Below are 14,336 nucleotides of genomic sequence, written 5' to 3'. Positions count from 1 at the left end.
CTCAAAAAAAAAAAAAAAAATACAAGGGATGATCCCTCCAAGTGGAAAACCCATTGAGCTGCACAGGAATGATGCTATCATGGTGGAATGGTGCATGTCGCAGGAACGCTTTGGAGCAAGAAAGAGCCCATTTCTCCCACAACATACAGGTGGCAGACAGTGTCACCAACCCCTCTTTACATATGCATTCCTACCCCCACACAATTTGTCCTTTTTTGACTGCCAGAAGCATAAGATCTGTGGTTAAGTCAGGACCCTCCTCCCTCAAGGGCCATTTTCAGGAGTTTGATTAATGACAATGACCATGCATGGGAAGGCTGTGGACTTGTGACATAAAAGTACTTAGCAGAAGGCCTTGGAAAAGGTCGAGGAACAAGACGCAAGCTGGGCTGATTATCCAAATCAAGGGGCCTGGTTTTGGGATTTTAGTGTTCTTAAAAAAGAAGAAATCTCCCTGCCTCGCCACTTTGTGCCATAAGGCGTTTTCAACAAAACCCAGACTCTGGGGCGACTTCCGGGGCCCCGCTCTTGGGGCCCCAGAACCTCGTCCACGAAAAAAAAATAAAAAAAAAAGAAAAAAAAAAAAAAACCCAGACTCTGATATCTTCAGGGGGAAAATGATTGGGAGACCACATCACTGGCACAGTGGTCTGGCTCATTCACAGTCCCTTCATAGGCAAGACAACAGGTGAACTGACAGAGCAGAGCTGGAAGAGTTCTCAAAGGCAGAGGCTCTAAGCCAAGGAGCGTTGGGATGACCTAGCATTTGTTGTGGGATTAATGTGCACTAGAGATTTTGCACACTCTATCTCAAGGAAGAAATATCATCACCCCAGTTTTAAAGGTGAATAAACAAGGGCACAGACCAGATCCTTGGTGTAACGAACAGATCCTTGATGTAACTCAGCCAGGGTCAAACAGCTAACAAGTGGCAGAGCTGGGTTTTGAACCCAAGCTACAAGACCCAAGGGTTTGTGCTCTGTCACATGCCTGTCATAGAGAACTGTGTTGATGGCACCAAACCATTGAACATTATAGTGTGTGTATATTTGTGTGTGTGTGTGTGTTGTGTACACATACATAAGCCAACCATGTAAATACAGAGATTGTTACGGCCCAACCAGTTGCATTGCCCACTGCTCAAGAGGAAGCAATACACAGAGACAGCAGGGTTTATAGTAGGGAAAGAGTTTAATATCACAGGCACCATGTGAGGAGATGGGAAGAATTTTTCAACTCCATCTCCCCAAAAATTTGGGAAAAGGGGTTTTTAAAGATAGTTTGGTAAGCAAAAGGCTAGGCGATTGGGTTTGCTAATTGACTACATTTGGAGCAGAACCAAGGAGTGTAGAAATTGTCTTCTTTGCAGCGTTTGTTCTTGGATGGGAGTCACAAGACAATTGAGTCAGTTCCTTGGTATGGGCCACCGATCAGGGTGGGTCATCTGCTCCGCTGGAATTCAGGGCTGGAAGACATCTCAAAAGCTAGTTAGGTTTCACGGAGTGATGTTATCCATGGGAAAAGTTAAGAATCTTTATGGTCATCAGCTATGTGACTCCTGAGTAGCAATTATAGGAAAGCTAACTAGGAGATAGTGGCTGGTTATTACCATCGTTTTTAGCCAAGTATCCGGGGAAATGTGGCCTTGGGGCCACATGTGGCCCTCCAGATCCCCAAGGGCAGCCCCTCGACCAAATCTAAACTTCTCAGAACAAATCCCTTTATTAAAAAGATTTATTGGCCGGGCGTGGTGGCTCACGCCTGTAATCCTAGCACTTTGGGAGGCTGAGGCGGGCAGATTGCTCAAGGTCAGGAGTTCGAAACCAGCCTGAGCGAGACCCCGTCTATACCAAAAATAGAAATAAATTAATTGACCAACTAAAAATATATATACAAAAAAAAAAAATTAGCCGGGCATGGTGGCGCATGCCTGTAGTCCCAGCTCCTTGGGAGGCTGAGGCAGTAGGATCGCTGAGCCCCGGAGATTGAGGTTGCTGTGAGCTAGGCTGACGCCACGGCACTCACTCTAGCCTGGGCAACAAAGTGAGACTCTGTCTCAAAAAAAAAAAAAAAAGATTTATTATGTAAAATTTGGATTCAGTAAAAAGGCCACACTCAAGGATCAAGAAGGCCACATGTGGCCCCAAGGCCACAGGTTCTCCACCCCTACCAGCCCTTGCCATAGTTCTAGACTTGCACCCCTTTATTAATTTGTAAATGGCAGTTTCAAGGTGAGTACTTGAGTAGCTGAGAAAACCTCTCCCAGACTAGAAGACCAGAGGATTTAGTTGAAAATACTGGAGATTGGCCGGGTGCAATGGCTCACGCCTGTAATCCTAGCCCTCTGGGAGGCCGATGGGGGCAGATTGCTCAAGGTCAGGAGTTCAAAACCAGCCTAAGCAAGAACCAGACCCTGTCTCTACTATAAATAGAAAGAAATTCATTGGCCAACTAAAAATATATAGGAAAAAAATTAGCCAGGCATGGTGGCACGTGCCTGTACTGTAGTCCCAGCTACTTGGGAGGCTGAGGCAGGAGGATTGCTTGAGCCCAGGAGTTTGAGGTTGCTGTGAGCTAGGCTGACGCCACGGCACTCACTCTAGCCTGGGCAACAAAGCGAGACTCTGTCTCAAAAAAAAAAAAAAAAAAGGAAAGAAAAAAACAAAATACTGGGGATTGGGCATTACCTCTGGGAAAAGGAGCCAGGAAAGGAAGGAGACTTACTTTCCCCTGTATGCCCTAAGATACTGCCTATTTAAAAAACACTTTTTCTTGAAAAGATAGATCTGTATGTTGTGTTGTGTCACGAAGTTCAGGTATTTGAAATTTGCCAAGTGATATTTCCTAAAAAACAGATATTTGAGAAAAAGCAAAAATCCCACACCATGAAGGCCTGTCACACCACACAGTAGCCGGGAGACGGGGCTTCGTTCGGAGCAGGAAAGAACTCAGTTCCTGAGTGCCTAAGTTGCTTAAGACCCAAGAGCACTAAAAGTGAAACCATTCAACCATCCTCCCTCATTTTCATTTTCTTTTCTCTTCTTTTTTTTTTTTCCTTTCAAAAGAATAATTATTTCTAGAGGGGTTTTTAAAATATTGCCAGGTACCTGAGAAGGGTGTGTGTGTGTGTGTGTGTGTGTGTGTGTGTGTGTGAGTGTGTGTTTTGTTTTGGACGGTGCTAAAGCCTTTTTTGACTTTACAGGATTAAAATTAGATTTTTTTCTTTCATCAGTTTTGCTGCAGAAAACGAAAATCCTTACAACATCTAGAAGCAGCCTCATTTGCATTTTCAAACCGAAAATCCCCAGTACTCCCAGAGGACTGCCGCTTCTCTAGGCTTAGGCGATCAGTGAAGGAATGGATGACTTCACCTTCCACAAGAGGCAGGTCCTAAAAATGTTTTGCACAAGACAAAACTTGAGTAAATCATCCATATTTTAAGTGCCTTAGCAGAGGTCATTGTCTTAGCAATCTTGAAGAGATCCTCTTTCCAAAGCAAAGAAGCTGATAGTGATGTTAACACTCTGTTTTGTAAACAACTGTTTTGGTGTAGTGCCAGGGTCCCAGTTTCCATCCTGAGCCAATTCTCAGAGCCCTCTGGGTTTCTGGTAGGAGACTGGTAGGGCTGCCAGATCTAGAGGCCATTTGAGTGACACTAAGCCCCCTCCTGCAAGAGACATCATCCTCAGGGAAGAGGGCTTCCGTGCAAGCTTGACCCAATATACAAAAGGATTGGAGGGGAAGCCGATTCAGAGCTACAGCCTGGCCTGTGTTAGCCGTTTCTTTCCAGCCACCTTTGAACTCAAATCATGTCACAGGACCAAAGGGAGCTATGAACACAAGCTCTAGAAGATGCCTCAAGGCTCTCCTTTAACATCCCCATCAAAGAGGTGAGTAGTGTTTCTCCCCATTTCTGCCCTGAACTAAGCGGGGCTTCAGTAACTTGATGGCTCCAGCAGACCCAGGGCCCATCCATCCAGGTGCCCCGGGGAGCAGAACCCACCTGTTGATGGCAGTGGTGAAGGGACTCAGGTGGCAGTGGGACCAGCATGAGCCCTCTGGCACAAAGACCAAAGTCCTCACTTGGAGGACCCCCAAAGAGTGACCTCCCCTATGTGGGCAGGAGCCCCTGAGGACGAAACCAACAGATGCCCGCACTGTGGCAAAAAGGAGCCACACGATCCACCTGGAGACTCCTAGAAATAACTGCACGAGATTTGGGGTGGCCACGCAGCTCTGCAACAGCTGGTCACAGCGAAAGCCAGGAAATAAAAGCACTCCCAGGACTGGTAGTATCACCTTCTTTGTAAGCCCAGGCTGGGGGGCGGTGGTCTGAAGAAACAGGTCAGAACATTTTAGGTTTTTTACAAATACAGATTAAATGGCATGCTAAATCCTAGTCTGTTAATCTGGTAATTGAAGTTTTTTTTTGTTTTTTTTTTTTTTAAAACACAACTTTAGCTTCCTTTTTTCCCCCACCTCGTCAAACTTCATGCAAGACTTCAGCTTTACTTTCTTTGTCAAGGCATGCCAAAGTGCTGAGTCACTTAAAAGAGAGAGAGAGAAAAAAAAAAGAAAGTAAAGGAAGAGTGATACTACTACTTAGAGATAGGCCCCGTGATGACCTAAGCCGCGCTTTTTTCCCCAGTTACGATTCCTTGTGATGCTAAAGGACGTCACATTGCACAATCTTAATAAGGTTTCCAATCAGCCCCACCCGCTCTGGCCCCACCCCCCTACCCTCCAACAAAGTTTTATCAAATGTGGGATTTTCCCATGAGTCTCAAAATTAGAGTCTCAAGCCCCAATAAATATGACTGGAGATGTCTGAGGCTCATTCCACCCTTGAGCCATCCAGGAACGAAAGAGAGCTCCATCTGCCCTCCAAGAACCCAGCTATGAAATCCCTCTCCGCACGTAAGTTGAAGGAAATCCCTAACCCTGCAGGCGCTGGAGGCGGCGGCGGCGCCTGTGCGAGCGAGGGAGGGAGGGGTGAGTGGCCCGGCCAGGGCTGGCGCCCGGCCAGCAGACCGAGCTCCCAGCTGTGCGGTCCGCTCACTGGGCTCTCCCCTCCCTCCCGCACAGGCGCCTTCTCTCTGGGGCTGCTCCTGGTCGTGGCTACTGCATTCCCCACCCCAGAACCTCTGGAAGAAGCAGCCAAAGATGATGCTACCCCAGACAAGCCATCACTCACCACTCCAGAGCAAACAGAAGGACTCATGAAGCACCTCATGTCAAAGATCGACCAACTGACAGAGCAGGTGGGTAGCCTCTGCGACAGGGACAAGAAGGGGCCCGGTGTGGGCATGTGTTCTCCTTGGCCCTGCGTGTGGACAGGGCCGGCTGCACTGGGAGGGCTTTGCTGGGTGCCGGGGCACTTTAGACTTGAGGCCAAAGGGACAGACTAGATGTCTTCTGTACAACTCCTCTACTTTCTGGTCTCAGGAGTTTCCTTTCCTTTCTGGAAAATAGAGAATGGGGCTGGAATCCATGCTCCCTGGCCCATTGTCAGCTCCACATTTGGCATGAGCTCCCTTTTCCCTACCCCAAAAATAAGGTCTGTGAACCTTCCTTTTATTCCTTGGACTTTAGGAGGATTAGAAAAGTGCCACCTGAAAGGAACGTGCAGCTTCTCAGAGAAGTTGCAATACTTTCTGGTGACATATGCTCAGTGGTTAGGACTCCCAAAGTCATTCCATCTAAGGCGTATATTTTAGAGGCCACCAAAGTGGCAAAATCATACGTAGGTTAAAGCATCTCCCAACTTTAAATGCAAGATACTTTGGCTCTGTTTGGTAGAAAGAAAAGAACCCAGGAGAGGGGATTGGGAGCCGGGATTCTAGTTCTGGTTCTACCAAACCAAGTGTTGTCATCTTGGGCAAATTCCCTACCTACCACCTCTGGATCCATCTGTAAAATTGTGCGGTTGGAACTAGATGATCTCAGGTCCTTCCAGCTGGAGCATTCAGTGGCTTGAATTATATTCACCCAATCATCATCAAAATTGCTGTCCTTTATTAAGAACCCACGATGTGCAAGCCACTTTGAATAGTATGTCTAATCCTCGTAACAAACTTGCAAACTCTAGTGATCCCCAATGTGGAGATAAGGAAACTGAGAGATGAGTAACACACCTGAAGTCACAACCAGCCTGGACTTGGACCGAAGTGTGCCCCAATTCGCTGGACTTTGCTTGCCAGGATGCCACTGGGTTTTGACTTCAGTTTTCTTAGAGACTTTCCTGGCCGTGGCAGAACAGGAATTGGCCCTCTAGTGGTGTTTGTTTTAGGAGCACTTACATGATAACAATTTTGGTATTCTTTCCCAGCTGTGTGGCGACAGTTCCAAGTGTGGAGATGCCAAGGAGGCACTGACAGAAAACAACCTGAAGCTTCCACAGATAACAGAACAAGATGGATGCTTCCAGTCTGGATTCAGTGAGGTATGGACTCGGTGCTTTCACTTTTAGCTGTCATGTAGGTAAAATTCTCCCCCTTGCGTTACAGGACCTTTATACACATAGATCCAGGCAGTCAACAAAGAAGGGGATAGATGTTAAAGAACATTATGTAATTTCATGAGGATAATGCCAACTAAAGCTTTTGCGAAGGCAGTTTATCTTGGGGCAGGCTTGGCCTGGGATGGTCCCTCTGTGCTGGGATTTTCACAGCGGCTAAATGTTAGAGACTCCAGCAGGTTTAGCTAGTTCGTCCTGAGTAAGGTAGTCTGGGGGCGCCTTTCTCTTCTCTGGCTTCTCCCGGCAGGATCCAGGCCCCCCTTCCTTGCTCAGTTAATTCTCCACACCCTTCTCCTTCCACTCAGTGAGATAACCTGCCCTGACCTGATCATTCCTTAAAAGGAGGTTTCAGCCCAACACTGACAAGGGCAGGCGTGCAGGAGGAGCCGCAGAGGGAGGATCCAGGCAAGATCCCTAACTGCCACATTCGAGCACCTGTTGGGCTTTGGGTCAGATTAATTAAGTGGTGCCTTTAATTGTCCAGATATTTACCATTGTAAATATGCTTCCTGATGTCCCAAAACGTGATGCCTAGGAGGTACTTGAAGTTCTCTGGCAAAGGGAGAAGATGCTGAATGATAGCAATTTTAACGTTTAAAATTGACACCCCCCCCCCCGTCCTTCACTTAGGATTAAAATTGCTTCTATTTCCTCGTGATAACTAATTTTTCCCACCATCTTTTCCCTTAGGACAGTTGCCTGGAAACTATCACCTCTGGACTTGCAGCGTATCATGTATACATAGAGTACATTGAGGACAAGTTTGAGGGTGATTTGAACAGTGCCAGAGCTTTGGATATGGGCGTCAAATATCTGATCGATATCCTGAAGGAAAAGGTGAGTATTTCCCCTCATTCCCCCACTTGGCATGGGGAAGACAGGCACAAAGGAAGCAGCCTGCAAGGCTATGTGTAATGGAAGGCTCTGAAGAATAGTCCCCTACAGTTTAAACTTTTGTTTTTGTTTTTGGCTCTCTTCTGCAAAAGGACACTGATAACTGTATCTAAAATTGTATTCAAGGAGGTGGATTTTAACGTCAATTTCTAACAGTTTAAGAGATAAGAAGAAAAGATTTGTAGAGGCAGAAGGAAGCACATCCAAGCCCACCCAGTGATCCACAATAACAAAGAGCAGAGAGCACAAAAATAATTTTAACATTTTAATTAGTGTCAAGTGGCATTCTTTTCATTATGGTTGTTTCAACTCTTTTTCCCTACATTTTACCAGATAGTTAATTCAGAGAAGTGGCCAAAGGCTAAAGGCTGGGCCACCAGCAGCTAGCTATTCAAATGGCTGACCCTGTGGGGGCTCCGTGAGTGGGAAAGCCAAGCAGAGTAGCAAGAGAAGGGCCCTGGAATGAAACCCTGGTGCTGATCCTGCCACATCGGGTTTCTCATACTTTAATGGGCACAGGAATGCCCTGGGGATCTTGTGATGCAGAATCTGATTGGGCAGGTCTGAGGTGGGCCTTAGATCTGCATTTTTTTTTAATTTTAGCATATTATGGGGGTACAAGTGTTAAGGTTACTTATATTGCCCATGTCCCCCTCTCCCCCCTCGAGTAAGAACTTCAAGCATGTCCATCGCCCAGAGATCTGCATTTCTAATAAGCCTATATCCCTGGCCATGCCGCGGCACTCTGGGATGCAGACGGAGGTGCAAGGCCTTGCACGGTTGCTTATCCCTATTTGGGTGGGTCTGTGGAAAGGTGCTCCCCAGTTCTGTTCACACCGCCAGAGCAGTGGACTGTCAACAGATGTCGCATGGATGGTGAGAGAGAAACCGGAGGAAAGCATTACATTTAGAGGCCACTGAAGAACCCATTCAAATGCCTTTAAGCATGGGTGCCTCCTTCATCTATTAAATTCCAACTGTGTGCCAGGCACTGTTTCAGATAACAGAATAGAAGATGGATAAGATAGTGGTGTTGCCCTCAGGATGCTTGCGGTCTAATGGGAGGCAGAGCAGCAAAGGAATGATTAGAATTCGGTTGCTATGAAGGGGTCCTACTCAGGGTGGGATTTGGAGCAGAAAGCACCTCCCCCGACCTGGGCAAGCCAGGGCAGGCAGCCTCAATTGGTCTCATGCACCCGGAATTTTGAACGAACACCTTCCCACAGTCCAGAGCATCCTTCCACCGCAGAGGATTTGTTCAGTGTTTAAAGGATCCTTTTTGTTTTCTTTTCCCTTCAGATAAAGAATGCGGAGGCGGTCACCACCCCTAGCCCAACGGCAAACGCCAAACTGATAGAGGATCTGGAGTCCCAGGATGAGTGGGTGCAGCACACTGCGATTAACATCATCCTGCGCAGCCTTAAGGAATACCTGCAGTTCAGCTTGAGGGCTATTCGCAGCCACAGGGCGGACAACTAAACTAAGATTGTTGTAGTTCACGGGCATTCCTTCCCCTGGCCCCAAACCACTTCCACTGTGCACATCACTTAGGTTGTTCTCTGTGAAGAACCTAAAGTCTAAGTGTTAGGACACTATTTTAATTATTTTTAATTTATTGATATTTAAATATGTGAAGTCAAGTTAATTTATCTAAGTGATATTTATATTTTTATGAAGTGCCACTTGAAGTGTTTTATGTATTCGTTCTGAGATAATATAAAGTGGCTATGCAGTTTGAATATCCTCTGTTTCAGAGCCAGATCATCTCTTAGAATGCATAGGCTTACCTCAGATAAATTGCTAACTTATACATATTTTTAAAAGAGATATTTATATTGTATTTATATAATGATGTTTGAATGATTTTGATACCATTAAATCATAGTTTTTGAATCAGCAATTAAGACTTTGTGAATTGTGTGAAGCTTACTGTAAACAAGTTTCTTGTCATCGCCACCACCACCACCCCCAAAAAGCTATACTCAGTCACCTGGAGAAAGCCATGATGGAGCGCCCACCACACGCCGGGCACCACGCTAAGTGTGTGACATCCATCATGTCCTTTAATCACAGCACTCACAAGCTCCTTTCTAGATGTGGGGCAGTAAGATCTACCTGCCTCCAGACCCCCTACTCTTAACCTTCAGGTCCCACTGCCTCCCAGGGAACTGAGAGAGATGCTGACAACCCCAAAACATGTTAAAATAGGGAATATGTTTAAAGATGCAATCAAAGACTTTGGGATCATACAACCACTTTGATTATAAGACACCAGCGATTTTCAAGCTTCCAAATAGTAACCAGAAGGTCTGGCTCCCTCCTTTGAGTTCCTCAAACATTGTACATATCTACCTGTCACAGCACCTACCACATTATATCACGCCTTAAATAAAATTGATGGATTTTTCTTTCCAGCCAATGTGTGGGTTCCTTAAGAAAGCAGACACTAGTGTGTTCGTCTTTGCATCTTAGACTCATGGCCCAGAACCCGAACAAAGGAGCCCCCAATAAACATTCGTTGAATGAATAAAGTATACATAGATGATCAAATATAAGAAGACACCAAGGTGGGGCCAGCGACTGGGGAGGGTCCAGCTGGGTTCTCCTGGGCCACCATTCCCGGACATTTTGGATGCCTAATATGCATCTTAACTTTAATTTGTCCCAAGGAGCTCGAGGTCTTCCCCACCTCGCCGGCTTCCACTCTCCTCACCCCCTGGCAGTCCTCCCCAGCTCAGGTAAAGACCAGCCGGCCTCCCAGCTGCTCAGGCCCAAAACTTTGGAGTCATTCTGGACCTTTCTCTTTCTCTCAAACCCTACATCCAAGCTTTGGCAACTGCTGTGGGTTCTCCCTTCCAAATCTGATGCCCACCATCTCCACTGCCACCACCCTCGGCTGAGCCTCCTTTCTGAGGAGCGGAAAGAAGGTGGAGTGGACTGCTTCGCTGGGGTCCCACCTCGCCCGCTGGCACCTTCCCCCCAACCCGACAGCCTCCCAGCAGGTCTCCCCTCTCCCCACTGTCCTCTCCGCAGCCAGAGCAACCCTGTGAACAAGAGTCAGAGCGGGAACCTCCTCTGCTCAGAACGCTCCAGTGGCCCCCAGTTCACTTGGGGTAAAAATCGAAAACCCCATAGTGGCTTGCAAGGCCCCAAATGATCTGGTCCCTTCCCTCTTACCTCCCTAACTCCAGCTCCAATTACTCGCCTTTCTGGCGCCGGGCTGACCTCCTAGCTGTTCCTCAAGCATGCCAGCCATGCCCTTGCCTCAAAGCCATTGCTTTTGCCATTCTCTCTGCCTGGAACCCTGTTCTCCCAGGTAGCTTCCTGGCTCCCTCCTCACCTCCTCCAAGTCTTTGTTCACGGTTCACCTTCCCTGACTACCCTATTCAATATAAAAATAAAAAATAAATTAATTAATTAAAATTAAAAAAAAGAAGACACCGCAATTCTTAGGGGTATATAGTGTTAGGGGAAATTGCTAATTCTGTGCACTTAGGTAGCTTCATCTTAAGGAAAAATAGCAAGAATTAGAAAGAAACTAGATTCTAAAAACTTCTAGAGAAGGCAATAAATAGTCAGGACATTAATGCCTCTACTTCCTTTCCCTCTGGCAATGATCTTCATCTGCCCTCTCAACTAGCCCATCGAGAATGGAGGTGAGAAGCAATCTGGACAACTTAACATGGCCCCTCTAGGTCATCTCAACACAGCACTGGGAATTTGGCACAGATTTCCCCTTTCCAACCCCGGCAATATGAAAGTTCTGTCTTCTAACAAAGCTTTTCTCCCACCCTAACCACCAGAGACTTCTTCCTCCAAGGGAGGAGTTCTGCTGGGCAAGGGAAAATCCACAGAGGCCCAGAACTGAGAGGAGCTAAGCAAGAAAAGAGCCACACACTCTGATTTCTAGAAACCATGCATCACAAGTGAGCTTCCCAAAATTAGGGTCAAATCAAAGGATAAACAGAAATAGCAGTTGACCAAGTCTTCCATTCCTCAAACAAAAATGTGTTGGGCACCGTTTATAAGTCAGGGAATGCTTGTGATGAAGAAGTGAACAGACAGACATGAGCCCAGCCCTCATGCAGTGTACACTGTGGCAGGGAAAACAGACATTGAACAAAGAATGTGAGTATGATGAGGTTTGCAGAAAACAAATATGGGGAGGACTGAGAAGCCATACTGGGGTCACTAATAGCAGGGGTACCTAAGTAAGCCTGGGGAGGGCAGCCATGGAGGCTTCCTTGAGGAAGAAAGAGGTTTTGGCTGAGATAAGAAAGATGTGTAAGAGTTAGCCAGGCCAAGATGAGCAGGAAGAGCATTCCAGACAGAGGGAACGGAATGTGCAAAGGTCTGAATCAACAAAAAGTATGGTTAAGACATTGAAAACTGGCCAGGCACGGTGGCTCACACCTGTAATCCTAGCACTCTGATAGGCCGAGGTGGGAGGATAGCTCAAGGTCAAGAGTTCAAAACCAGTCTGAGCAAGAGTGTGACGCCGTCTCTACTATAAATAGAAAAAAATTAATTGGCCAACTAAAAATATATACCAAAAATTAGCCCGGCATGGTGGCGCATGCCTGTAGTCCCAGCTACTCTGGAGGCTGAGGCAGGAGGAGCACCTGAACCCAGGAGTTTGAGGTTGCTGTGAGCTAGGCTGATGCCACGGCACTCTAGCCTGGGCAACAGAGTGAGACTCTGTCTCAAAAAAAAAAAAAAAAGACATTGAAAACTACATTATTTCCAATTTATAAAGAGAGAGAAGGAGGGTAGTTGAAATGGGGTAGAGAGGAAGGCTGGGATCAGATCATCAACAGTATCAGAAGCCATATTCAAAATTTTCGAATTTATCCCCCATGTGGTGAGAAGACACTGACAGATTGTAAGTAGCAGAATGGCATGGGAGATATACATTTGAATAAGATCACTCAAGCTGCAGTGTGGAGAACAAATGGGAAAGGAGCTGGAAGAGGATGGTGGAGTAACCTCATCCTAATCCTCAGTGACTGTGACCTTATGTGGAAATTGAATCTTTGCAGATGTAATCAAGATAAGATGAGGTCATCAGGGTGGACACACAGGAACAAGTTCAAAGGAAGACAGATATTGGAGAGATGCATCTATCAGCCAAGGAATACCAAAGACTGCTGACAACCACCAGAGGTAAGAAGAGGCAAGGAAGGACCCTCCCCTACAGGTTTCAGAGGGAACATGGCTTTGCTGACACCTTGACTTCAGACCTCCAGCCTCCAGAACTGTAAGAGAATAAACTCCTGGGGTTTTTTGTTTTTGTTTTTTTGTTTTTGTTTTTCTTTTTTTTTTTTTTTGAGACAGAGTCTCACTCTGTTGCCCAGGCTAGAGTGCCGTGGCATCAGCCTAGCTAACAGCAACCTCAAACTCCTGGACTCAAGTGATCCTTCTGCCTCAGCCTCCCGAGTAGCTAGGACTACAGGCATGTGCCACCATTCCCTGCTAATTTTTTCTATATATATCAGTTGGCCAATTAATTTCTTTCTATTTATAGTAGAGGCGGGGTCTCGCTCTTGCTCAGGTTGGTTTCGAACTCCTGAGCTCAAACGATCCACCTACCCTGGTCTCCCAGAGAACTAGGATTACAGCCTTTCTTTGTCTTTAGTCTTCATGTGGGGAAGAAAATCTAGATCCTGCATCTGTCCTTGTTCAACACCCAGGTGGGAGGGACCTCCAGTTACTTCCAGGAGGGATGGGAGTTCAGGCTTCCTACTGGGCCTCCATGGATAGACACCACCTGGCTGGAGAGAAGTGCTCCCTGCTCCCTGGGTAGTCAAAAAATTTTGTCTTTAGTCTTCAGGTGGGGAAGCAAATCTAGATTCTCCATTTGTCCTGGGTCAGCACCCAGGTGGGAGGGGCCTCTAGTCACTACCAGGCAGGGATGGGACTTCGGGCTCCCTACTGGGACTCCATGGACACTACCCTCGCTGGAGAGGGGTGCCTGCTCCCCATGTGGACTCCACTGACATCCTACTAGGGAGGGGAAGGGCCACCTCCTTAAGGACAGTGGGGAGTGGATGTCCAGGCTTTCCACATGGTCGCTATAGCAGCAAGGGGACACACAAGGAGGGGATTCATTACCACCCGGCTGGGATAGAAGTCCCAGCTCCCCACTCAGCCTTCTGTGACATCACCCCAGTGGGGTGTTGGGGTGCCTCCTTACGCCTCACAAGGGTGTAAGTCGAGGCTCCTCACCGGCCTCAGCTGGAACGGGAAGTAGCGGGACCATAGTTTTTTCTGTGATATTTGGCTAGAGTCTGGTGGTTATTATCTGAAAGCTTTCTGTTTTGCCAGGCTGTCCCTACCCTAGTCCTAAAGAGATCAGGCTTTTCTTGGGACTTTTTCTGTTTGTGGCCATTGGTGTTTCTCGATTCTCCAGAAACGATCTGGATACTTTCTCCTCCAGTATCGAGTCTGAATACATGAGGCAAAAATCAAAGCCAGGGAACTCACCACCAAGTCATTCCTCGGGTCCTGAGGTCTCTAGCTGGTCTGCCTCTGCTCTTCGCTTTCCAGAGTCTTCTTAGGTTTGTTTGATCTATTATGTCCAGAGTTATAGTTGTACCTAGTGGGAGGAATAGGGAAAAGTATGAGTATTCCATCTACCTGGAAGAAGAATACGTGCTTCCTTTTAAGACAATGTGTCCTAAATCAGGTACTACCAATTCTTAACCCCAAATCAGATTTACAAGGCCACATCTTCATCACACAGAGTCCGTGCCAGTGAGCCATCTCTCACTGCCACCAGCTTTCCTTTTCCCTGTAGGACATATGCAAATAATATTCAGAAAGTAAAAACAGAACACCAGACTAAAATTAAGAACCCAGAGTACACAATAGATGCTAATCATACATTCCAAGTTCCAGTGTCCTTTTTTGTAGGTAATATTCTTAT

The 14,336-nt window shown here is 46.7% G+C and overlaps 1 protein-coding gene and 1 long non-coding RNA gene across 2 annotated transcripts in view; both read left to right on the top strand.

Moving 5' to 3' along the window:
• Nucleotides 1-4,792: 4,792 nt before the first annotated feature.
• IL6 (interleukin 6) lies at nt 4,793-9,311 on the top strand. Its single transcript, XM_012773296.3, has 5 exons — nt 4,793-4,917; nt 5,086-5,261; nt 6,329-6,442; nt 7,208-7,354; nt 8,711-9,311. Exons 1-5 carry the CDS (start codon nt 4,824-4,826, stop codon nt 8,888-8,890), a joined length of 711 nt encoding a protein of 236 aa, XP_012628750.1. The 5' UTR covers nt 4,793-4,823; the 3' UTR covers nt 8,891-9,311.
• A 3,219-nt stretch (nt 9,312-12,530) lies between these two features.
• Nucleotides 12,531-14,336, top strand: part of LOC142872909 (uncharacterized) — a 51,698-nt gene continuing 49,892 nt past the window's right edge. The window contains exon 1 of the long non-coding RNA XR_012920999.1: nt 12,531-12,668. This is a non-coding gene — a long non-coding RNA (uncharacterized LOC142872909). The remainder of the gene's footprint in view (nt 12,669-14,336) is intronic.

Source organism: Microcebus murinus, chromosome 9 (assembly GCF_040939455.1).
Source record: "Microcebus murinus isolate Inina chromosome 9, M.murinus_Inina_mat1.0, whole genome shotgun sequence".
NCBI lineage: Eukaryota > Metazoa > Chordata > Mammalia > Primates > Cheirogaleidae > Microcebus > Microcebus murinus.
This window is presented reverse-complemented; position numbering and strand designations above follow the sequence as displayed.